At 33.9% G+C, this 11,220-nt stretch overlaps 1 protein-coding gene and 1 pseudogene across 2 annotated transcripts; one reads left to right on the plus strand and one right to left on the minus strand.

Moving 5' to 3' along the window:
* Positions 1-724: 724 nt before the first annotated feature.
* On the minus strand, positions 725-2,903 carry LOC147403751 (patatin-like protein 2; annotated as a pseudogene). Its single transcript, XR_015177205.1, has 7 exons — positions 2,772-2,903; positions 2,490-2,671; positions 2,155-2,341; positions 1,644-1,805; positions 1,267-1,558; positions 964-1,160; positions 725-907 (listed from the first exon to the last, which is right to left on the minus strand). The product of XR_015177205.1 is annotated as a patatin-like protein 2 (transcript).
* A 4,177-nt stretch (positions 2,904-7,080) lies between these two features.
* LOC147403752 (patatin-like protein 2) lies at positions 7,081-9,800 on the plus strand. Its single transcript, XM_086437682.1, has 7 exons — positions 7,081-7,212; positions 7,366-7,547; positions 7,744-7,930; positions 8,702-8,863; positions 8,946-9,248; positions 9,360-9,535; positions 9,661-9,800. Exons 1-7 carry the CDS (start codon positions 7,081-7,083, stop codon positions 9,746-9,748), a joined length of 1,230 nt encoding a protein of 409 aa, XP_086293808.1. The 3' UTR covers positions 9,749-9,800.
* The last annotated feature ends 1,420 nt before the right edge of the window (positions 9,801-11,220 follow it).

Consider the following 11,220-nt stretch of genomic DNA (forward strand, 5'->3'; position numbering starts at 1 on the left):
TTAAAGATAGATATGGCTCGAAGTTATTCGATTAGAATCAATTTCGTAGTAAATCTGAGATTTTCATTAAAATTGTCGTCGAGTCTCCTTTTCAAATTAGGGTGATCTGTCGAAAACAGCGTTAAATCAACAAACCTATGAATTTTATAGCAGAGATGTTATTGATCCATCCGACCCATAGATTTTTAAAAACTTTTCTCATATTCGGGAAAATAATAATATCCCTCTTTAAAAGGCATTCATACTTTATCATTTTGTGTTCTCAAGATCTTTAACATCATTCTCGGATTCTAAACTCTGGTGTATTACAGTTAGAAATGTTAACTAAAAATCGACAAGATCTCTCAGAGTGATTCAGCGTAAAAGAAGGCTAGCTATTTGGCAGGTCTTGACAAAAATGAATTTCATTTTTTTTATTTTTCCTTGCTAAGCAAACAAGAATATATTAATGAGAAATTCTCATTAAGATGAGGTAGGAAGGGGTAGACATAAGAAATTCCAATTTAAAGAATCTTAGTTTTCACAGAAGGATAACAGTAACACATCTCAATTTCAAGAATCTTAATAACATCTTAACGCAAACTGACATTCTGATTTGATTCATGGAATACTTCCATATTGGCTAAAAGAATCATGAATTAATATGGTCTTGAGACTTCTAAAACATTTAAGTAAAATACAATTAAAATAAAAGAATTTTGCACATCAAAATGGAAGGCCTTGCAGGCTTTGGCACAAGCTCACACCCAAACATCTACCATACATTTTAACAAAATACAATTAAAATCATCCTCTGATCTTCATGGCTTTGGGGTGTGGTGATCTTGCTTCACGTAGATTCTTTTCTGCTGAAAGTAATTTTGCGAACCTACAAAATATAGTAGAGACGATAAAAGATTAACATTTTGTAACTATTGATATTCAGAGGAAATCATTCTATTATCTGTCCCTCAAGCATTCTATAAGTTTAATAGTGAATAATACCTCTTGAGAGCCTGTTCATTGCTACCTTCATCTTTAGAAGGTTCGAAAAGACCCGTCTCCAAGTTTACCCTAGAAACTGGTTTCTTCAATAGCTCTTCACCAATTTTCACAAGATTATTAAGGTTTTCATTTGTAGCAATATCAACAGAAGATAGAGCCCCGGTCAGTGTATCATCCTGAAATTTTCATTCAAGAGAAGTATTTATAAAATTATGGAGGGAAATTAGCTCATTAATCAAAAAATGATCTCCATCATTTGATAACTTGAACAAGTAAGCCAACCTGAATCCGAATGTAGTTATGTTCCGACTGAAGGGTTTGAAAGATCACAGAGAGATGGAGGTCAGCCATATCTCCACTTGCTTGAGTAAATGAATCCACCACCACTAACTAACCAACCAAAAATTCCCCATTTTGACGCGCATTTTGCATTGTACTTCATTTGATTCTTTTGTGAACCAGTCCCTAAAGAAATAACTAAGAATCGATTGTAGAAGTCCGTAGGTCTTGTAGGGAAGGAATCCGAACTACCCTTCAAAACCTCCTTTGCAACTTGGCTGATTGTGAGCAAAGCCTGTAATGGGAAATGTTAGTTTCGAAATTTATTTAAGGGATTCTTGTAAAAAATGTAGTTGTCAAGGCTGAAATGTGTTAATTACCGGATTATTAGCAGCCAAGAAACCATCAATAAGGTTGAATTCTCTCTCTTTTCCTTCTGAATATTCATGTTTGAAGTGATGGGCAGGTAGATATGTTGGCGCTGCGGATGTGCCAACACAGATATCTGAAAGTAGAACATCTAAGCTTGGGTTCTTCTTCACCTGTACTTGGAAAACAGCTGATGTTAAGTAGGGTTACAAAATAAGTAATCTTAAAAGATACTAAAACATCAATAATATTATTCTTCCTACAAGAAGATAGAGCCCTAGTTCCATCTCTACACCTTAATCTCATCCAAATTACTTTTGATATAATTCCCTCATTAGCTTAGAGAATTTGAAATGCCTCCTAAAATTCGAGTTGGGTTTGGTCGTCATCAATGGTTGAAAAAGACTACGGTAAAGATTTTGGACTACATATAAGCAGAATGTGAAATTTCACCATATTAATGGGGGGAAATAATTTTCAAAAAAATAAATCATAAAATCTCATATAGGTGAGATTAAGAACCTCATAGCTGGAGAATATGGTAGGCTGGAGTAGCTTGATATCGAAAGTCGGGATAACCACATTTGTCAAGGTATTTCGCAATCGTGCTGCTCCCAACGTCTCCTTTACAATGCAACGAAGATACTTTCCATCGTATTTGGGTCCTGATAATGCTTTGATTATTTTCCTGACCCCAGCGAATGGACCTCTGCATGGCAAAAAACATCAATCACAAATTAATTCTACCCTCGTGTAGCATGCTTTAAAATTGAGTCCCACAACATGAACACTGATACATATTCATAGAGAAATAAAATCATCGGGTAACAAAAATAGTTGTTAACATTGTTAATTACCCGTATTGTGGAAAGATTTTAGGGCAATATTTAAGATAAAAGTCCTTGACATCCTTAGCGGCAAATATAGGACGATTGTCTTTGTTAGGTGTAGTTAACATAGAGGTCACTAAACCGCCCGTGCTGGTCCCAGTGATCACATCAAAATAATCTGCAATTCTTGCATCTTCGCCATCCAATTCCTACACCACAAAATTAAATATCAAAGTTACAAGCCTCCTTTCAATCCGAATACGATTATGGGCCCATGAGATCAACCCCCAAGAGTAAAAAAAATTATACCTGAAGTTGTGACTCTAGGAAAGTAAGAATGGTTGCAGGGATGACACCTCTTACACCACCACCATCAATGCTGAGAACTGTGATTAGGTTTCCATAAGTTGGGGGTTGTATGGCTGATTTTGATCTTTCCATGATTGTCATTGGGAGGAATGATGAACAAAATTGAAGATTCCTAAGCAGGTTTGAAGGAAAAAAAAAAAATGTAAGTTATTGAAGATACACAGACAATTGAATGCTTTGTTATATTGTGGTGGTGGGAAATATGTATTAATGGTATTTATAGTGCTGAACAACTTGTACTATTTTGACTAGATTCAATCTTAACGAAGCCTAAGGTCCTAGTTCGTTGCACAGCCGCCTGATTCTTGACTTTTTTTTTTCTTCTAAAATATCGGCCCAAGAAATGAGCCCTTGATTGTTTACCTATCAAAAAAAAGAAAAAAAATTATTTAATAAGCAACAAGTGGGGGAGAGGCCCATCAGAAAAATATGTGTAATAATTCTATGTCTAGTAGACCAAAATGTCTTCTGTTCCTGTTCGAGGGGCCGCCTATATTGAGTACAAGGTATAAAAGGGACTGTGAAATAAGTTTTAAACTAGGAGAAATTATTTAAAGGACCTGGTAGAGGAATTTTTTTCTAAATAATCCCTAAGTTTTAGGTGATTTCTAAATAATCAATTTAGTAAAACTTTTTTTTCTTAATGCTACTTATCAAAAATATATATATATGTGTAATAATTCTATGTTTAGTTGACCAAAATGTCTTCTGTTCTGTTCGAGGGGCCGCCTATATTGAGTACAAGGTATAAAAGGGATTGTGAAATAAGTTTTAAATTAGGAGAAATTCCTTAAATGACCCTGGTAGAGGAATTTTTTTTTCTAAATAATCCCTAAGTTTTGAGTGATTTCTAAATAATCAATTTAATAAATAAAAAAAATTCTTAAGAGCCCCAATTATTGGCGAGCTCACCACTTTTATTTATTATGAGGTCAACATTTTTATTATCAAACTCACAACTTTTTATTGTTGAATTTGACAATTTTTAAAAAATGTCAAACTCGACTATAAAAAATGGTGAACTCAACACTGGTAAAACCCACCCATCTTCGTTGTTGGAGTTTTTCCGACTAAAATACAAAGAAAAATCGACTAAAAACTTGAGATAATGACTTATCTAGATGATTTCAAACCAAAAAGAACCATCCTTGTTGATTTTTATCAAAAAACAAAGAAAAAGATTGAAAAAACCCTATTTTTTTACATACGCCTTCAAGGAGTTTGAAAATGACTTCTTCTTCCTTCTTAAATATTTTCCAATGAAATAGAGTCTCAAAAACTCGATTGGGATGTTGAAAATCCAATTTTTATTTTGGACAAAAATGGCGAAATCGAAAGATTATGGTATTCAATCGTGAGAAATATGGTGAATGGGGTTTAGGGATCTGATTAAAAAAGAAAGTTTTACTAAATGGACTACTAAGTGAAGCCCTAAAACTTAGGGATTAATTAGAAAAAAAATCCTTCCATCAAGATCCATTAAGTAATTTTCCCTCTAAAATAACACAAAAGAATTGCGGCTAACTATTAACATAAAGGATAAAGTACTTAATGCACCTTGATTAATTATGTGATAGTGGATAAATTTTGCTCTTCCTGTAAAAAAAATTATTGTGAATTTGTTTTGTCTAAAATGTTGGTTAAGTAATTTTAAACGATCAAAAGAGTATAGAAGTTAATTCATTACAAAAGTTTTTACAGATAAGGTAAAATTCATTAATTTGGGTGTGTTAATATTTCAAAATCATATTTGATTATGTTATTTGGACAAAACTTTTATTTGACTGTGTAAATCACCCTTTAAAATCTCCGAAAATACCCTTTTTCTCACCTCTGTCAACTTACCTAAGTTGTTCTATAGTAAAACTCAAATGGAGAATTAACAAGATCAATATATATATATATATATGAGAGCGTTTTGAGGCCCTAAAGAGAATCAAACATTGTGTCAAACATTTTTCAAAATATGACTTACAAGCTTCAGAATGGGCTGATTTTTTGTGAGGATGATCTTTACAGTGAAGAGATCATCCTCGCCAAAAATCAGATTATTTCAAAACTTCTAACCCTAGTTTACAAGTTGAAGAATCGTGGACCATCCAATTTTTATAAATCACTTTTGATGGGACTAGAAGTTTAGAGATCATCCTCAGAAAAAATCAGTCAATTCCAAAACTTCTAAGCCATGTTTTGAAAAATGTTTGGCACAACGTTTGGCTCACTTGAGGGCCTCCGAACGCCACCCATATATATATATATATATATTCATAATTCAAAGATTTAGATGAATCTTTCAATCTTTTTCGATAATTTATGACAAAACAATGACCAAAAGAGAAAAATATACTGATAATTTTGATGAATTAAAAATAATGTTTGATCCAAGTGTCCGTTTTACCACTATAATATGCATTTGAGGTATTTTGAAAAGATCTATCCATTATTAAGCTTAAAAATAATGAAAACTTGCAAATCCTAAGGCTTGATGCTTCAAGGTTTTAAAAGCTCTCAGACAACATTTTAGCATCGAGCCTCGAACTTTTAAAAGTTTGAGACTCAACACTTCAACCTTTTTAAAGGTCAAGGATTAATGTTTTAGCTTTTTTTTCATTGAAGGGCGTTTGGGAGAGAAAATAAGGACGTGTGGATGAAGATTTGGTGGAAAATGTGGCGTTTGGGTGATATTTGAATATAATTAAGTTCAACATTGAATTTGAAGAAAGGTCAGAATTCTCGAGACTAAAATGTCGTCGAGGCCTTTTAAAAGTTCATAACATTAAGCCCGAATCTCTTAAAAATAAATGGCCGAAGCGTCAAGCCTCAACCTACATTGAGCCTCAACGATTTCAATTTTTCAATCTTGATAATAATGGATAGATCTTTCTAAAATGCTATATATTACAATGGAGAAAATGGCACTTGAAACAATCGTAACGAATAATCTTCAAAATTATGAGAATGATGTTATCTATTCATCTGTTTTGGTTGTCATAACTCATTGAAATATATCAACAGTTACAAATAAATCTTTGAAATTATGGGTATATGATTCTATATTCAGGTTTTAATTAACATTACAAACCGTTAAAATGGATCATAATTGCCATAAAAAAAATCCTGGTTAAATTAAAAGAGGTGAGAAAATGATATTTTTGGCACTTCAAAATTTTTCTTAAGGTGAGGAATCATTTAGAAAGAAACATTTCATAACTAGACCATTAAACTACTACCCAAAAGTTATGGATCCTCTATAGTCTATTTCTCCTGTTGCTTTTGTTCTACAATCCATAGAACACCACATTCTAGAAAAATAATAACACAGTCCTCTTGGATTTATGGTTTAGATCAGATTTGAAAAAATATATATTAAAAAAAAAACTTTTTTTTGACCTTAATCAAGTGTTTGATAATAGACGGTCATTGTACTTCTATACTTAAACGATTGGATACAATCATCTTGATGATGTGGCACACCCTCAAATGGTGATATGGGTTACAGAGGGCTAAAGGACATTTGCGCTACAAAGGATCTGCTCCCCTATATTGAGCCAAGTTCTTATATCATTAAGTAATTTTCCCTTATATAAACCATAAAAAGATAAATAAATAAAATATAATTGATTACATGACCTTTTGAGTCTGAGTCTGACCGGGTTCAAGCACCGATTTGGACAACCTGGTCAATAATTTGCGTCAACAACCGGTTATATTTTTAAAATATTGCCCAACCGTTACATTATTTTAGAACGTATTTAATAGTCCTTATTAGACCTTTCCTCCACCTAATATAGGCTGCTCCTCTTATACATATATATATATATATATATATGCTTTTTAATTTCCTCACATTAAAATAACCAGCAACAGCTGTTAGAGTTGGTCTCATTTCATGGCCACCAGATGTAAATTATTACACTTTTTTCTGATGGACTTCTCGTCCCCCACTTGAAAGGCCCATGTAGTTTCCATTTGCTTGCCAAAAATTTTAAATGAAGAAAAGGACAAAAGTCAACCTTTTATGCTACCAATTAGGACCTTAGATCAACTTCATGAAGACTGAACCCAATTGAAATACTAACATAATTAAATAATTCAACTTTATAAATACTACTAATATTTCAATCACCAGCAGCATCAGCAACAAAGCATTCACTTGTCTGTATATCTTCGTAAGCTCACATTATATTTTCCCTTCAAACCTACATAGGAATCTTCAATTTTTTTTTTGTCTTTACTCCTAATGACAGTCATGGAAAGATCAATATCAGCCATACAGCCACCAACTTATGGAAACCTAATCACAGTGCTCAGCATTGATGGTGGAGGTGTAAGAGGTGTCATCCCTGCAACTATTCTTACTTTCCTAGAGTCACAACTCCAGGTATAATTTTTAATTCTTTTGGGTTGATTTTTTCAACCCATGATTGAATTTTGGATTGAAAGTAGGCTCTATATAAGCTACGTTATTCACTCCAATGTTTCATCGAATTGGATATTTTGGCTGCTAACTTTGATAGTCAATGTTATGGTCTAGGAATTGGATGGTGAGGATGCAAGAATCGCAGATTATTTTGATGTGATCACTGGGACCAGCACGGGCGGTCTAGTGACCTGTATGTTAACTACACCTAACAAAGACAATCGTCCTCTATTTGCCGCTAAGGATGTCAAGGACTTCTATCTTAAATATTGCCCAAAAATCTTTCCACAATACAGGTAACAATGCTAAAGATTGTTTTTATTACCTATAAATTCATTTATGTATAAATATAAGTGTTCTTGTTATGGGACTTTAAATAAAGCATGGTACAAGAGGGTGGGTGGACTTAATTTGTGGTTAGAATTAGTATTCATCAACATATGTAACATCGACTTAATTTGTGCTGTGATTGATGGTTTTTGGCACTCGCAGAGGTCCATGCGCCTGGCTGAGAAACACGATCAAAGCATTATCAGGACCCAAATACAATGGAAAATATCTTCGTCAAATCGTCAGAGAGACATTGGGAACAACACGGTTGCGACATACCTTGACAAATGTGGTTATCCCGACTTTCGATATCAAGCAACTCCAGCCTACCATATTCTCCAGCTATGAGGTTCTTAATCTTAACTGTTTCTACTATATGATTTTGTATGAACTTTGTATTTCGAAAAGTATCTCCTCCCATTAATTTGGTAAAACTTGACATTCTCCTTATAGTAAAAAATCTTTAAGGCTGTCTCCTTTAACCATTGACATCGACTAAGCCTAACAAAAAAGCAAGCCTACTATTTCTAAATTTAGGGAGAAATTTCATATATGGGTTAAAAGTTTTGGAATTGACTGATTTCTTGTGAAGATGTCTTTATGGTGAGGAGATCAACCACATAAAAAATCAGTCCATTCCAAAACTTCTAATCCCAACAAAAGTGGTTTACAAAAATTGGAAGGACCGCGATTCTTCAACTTGTAAACTTGGGGATGATCTCTATGTTGAGGAGATTATCCTCACAAAAAATCAGCCCATTCCGAAACTTCTAACCCCATCAAAAGTGATTTACAAATTAATAGTAAAAATTGACGATCCACAATTCTTCAACTTGTAAACTGGGGTTAGAAGTTTAAGAGTGAACTGATTTCTTTTGTGACAACGATTTCCTCACCATAGAGATTATCCTCATAAAAAATCAGCCTATTCAGAAACTTTTAAGCTACATAAGACAAATTTTGGTTCCAAAGTTGGCTGCCGAATGCTGCCATATATTTATCTCAAAATTAATTTGGATGAGACTAAGGTTTAAGGTGTAGAGATGGTTTGGTAAATTTTAAAACTATTTTTTTTATTATTATTATTGATAAGCTTACATTAGCCATTTGCCTAGTGCAGGTTCAGAACACCCCAAGCTTGGATGCGCTTCTTTCAGACATCTGTGTCGGCACTTCCGCGGCACCAACATACCTACCTGCCCATCACTTCACAAATGAATATTTAGAAGGAAAAGTGAGAGAATTCAACCTTATTGATGGCTTTGTGGCTGCTAATAATCCGGTAATTAACTCATGTAACTGATCCTTTACTACTCTTAAAAGAATTCCTTAAACAAATTTCAAACTAATATTTCCTTCTACAGGCATTGCTCACACTCAGCCAAGTTGCGAAAGAGGTTTTGAAGGGTAGTTCGGATTTCTTCCCTATAAAACCTACGTACTATAATCGATTCTTAGTTATATCTCTTGGGACTGGTTCACAAAAGAATCAAATGAAGTACAATGCTAAACACGCATCAAAATGGGGAGTTTTGGGTTGGTTACTTAGTGGTGGTTCAACTCCGCTAGTGGACGCATTTACTCAAGCAAGCGGAGATATGGTTGATCTCCACCTCTCTGTGGTCTTTCAAACACTTCAATCAGAACATAATTACCTTCGGATTGAGGTTAGCTTACTTGTTCATGTTATATATCAAATGATGGAGATGAAATCTTGTATAATGACCTTTAATTCGCTCAATAATTTTAGTAATAGTTATCTCGGATGAAAATTTCAGGATGACACACTAACTGGGGCTCTAAAGTCTGTCGATATTGCTACAAACGAAAACCTTAATAATCTTGTGAAAATTGGTGAAGAGCTATTGAAAAAACCGGTTTCTAGGGTGAACTTGGAGACAGGTGTCTACGAACCTTTGAAAGACGAAGGAAGCAATGAACAGGCTCTCAAGAGGTATAGTTAACAGTCTCAATTGTTTTTTAATTGAACTTTAGAGTGTTTGATGGGCATATAATAGAGTGATTTCCTTTGAATATTCAAATGTTAATCTTGTATTGTCTCTGCTATACATTGTGTAGGATTGCGAAATTACTTTCAGCGGAAAAAAGTCTACGTGAAGCAAGATCACCACATACCAAAGCCAAGAAGATCAGAGTACGATTTTAATTTTATTTTGTTAAAATGTATGGTAAACGTTTGGGTGTGAGCTTGTACGGAACCCAAGAAGGCCCTCCATTTTGATGTGCAAAATTCTCTTATATAGTTTATCTAAATGTTTTAGAAGTCTCAAGTCCATTAATTCATGATTCCTTTAGTCAAAGCTTACAAGGTAAATCCATGAATCATACCAAACATGAGAAATTCAAATTTCAAGAATCTTAATATGCAGTCTGAATAGTACGTTAAATATTATGTATTGTAATAAGGTGCACATTTACAGTGAAAAAATCAATTATTCATGGAGTTGTTCGTTCATGCATGGTCATTGGGCCCAAAATAGAAGTGTCATTCGCATTTCTAGTGTTCTAAATTGCCAAACTGGGTCAGGTGCATATCAAACTTGGAACTTTTATACGACGCATTGACGTACAATTGAAGTTTTCTAGTATTTGTTGACATTCCATTTGGTTTGGGAATTTGGGTTATGTATCCAAGGATCACAATTACAAGATGGTTTGTGCCTCGGAGTTCTCCTCGTTGAAACAAGATTGATGCCTTGAAATGGCATGCTTGGTAGGCCAAATATCACCTTAAACTCACAAGATTTTGATTCCCAGCTTTTACAATGATTTTTTGGATGCCAAGGTTTTGTGTGATTTCAGAGACAATTGACAGAGAAAGTGTTGGATGCAGGGTACATGCAGCCCTCCAAGGCCTCATATTGAAAACCAAACACTAGACCACAACAAATTTTTATTTTACTTATAAATGAGCTTTAGATTGACTACAATATCTAATTCAAACCTAATACATACCCCACCAAAACTGCAACATATTATAGCATTTTGAGCAAATTTTCACTGAAAAAAAAAAATTTTAATAAGAGAGAATCGTTACAATTGAAGAAGGTCGCCAAGCGTTTAATCAAGTTCTTAGCATTCTCACAAGTAGGATTTACACACAATCGAAGAAAAATAAAGGTGATGGTGATGATGAGATTGTTTTGTGTGTTTATTTTCTCTACTTTATAAATGGTGATATTAAGTGAGAGACCAAAAAAAGCCATGTCAAACACATACACTTTATGCCGTGGAAGGAAGACTGGAATTTTCCCCACACGAAAAGAAGATTCAAACACACGGCTTTATAGTATGGTTGCACCGGGCTACTCTAATCTCATACAAAGCTTCCAACATACGACCGAGATTGAGGGATTCAATGCTTAGGTAATCTTAAGAAATATCTTCCCATCTCAGCCGTTCATGCTTTAGATACTAAAGAATGCACCGCTTTTGCATTTGTGATCTGATCTCTTCCTTGGTATAGTTTTAAAACTCAACGTGTCGAGTCTACTCAACTCAACTTATTGGATTTTGAGGTCCGCAAATCAGCCGAAACAGATTTAATAAGCAATTGATTGCTAAAAATTTGACCGAATTATGCAGTTATATTTTATATTTTTGTAAAGAATAAAAAAG

The sequence above is a fragment of the Akebia trifoliata genome, chromosome 4, assembly GCF_017979445.1.
Source record: "Akebia trifoliata isolate Shusen 1 chromosome 4, ASM1797944v1, whole genome shotgun sequence".
Lineage (NCBI taxonomy): Eukaryota > Viridiplantae > Streptophyta > Magnoliopsida > Ranunculales > Lardizabalaceae > Akebia > Akebia trifoliata.

Bases quoted from the DNA above. Each gene is read 5' to 3' on its own strand.
- LOC147403752 (XM_086437682.1), top strand. From the start codon at position 7,081: ATGGAAAGATCAATATCAGCCATACAGCCACCAACTTATGGAAACCTA. The intron at 7,213-7,365 runs GTATAATTTTTA...GTTATGGTCTAG, and splicing joins TCCTAGAGTCACAACTCCAG to GAATTGGATGGTGAGGATGC. The intron at 7,548-7,743 runs GTAACAATGCTA...TGGCACTCGCAG, and splicing joins AAAATCTTTCCACAATACAG to AGGTCCATGCGCCTGGCTGA.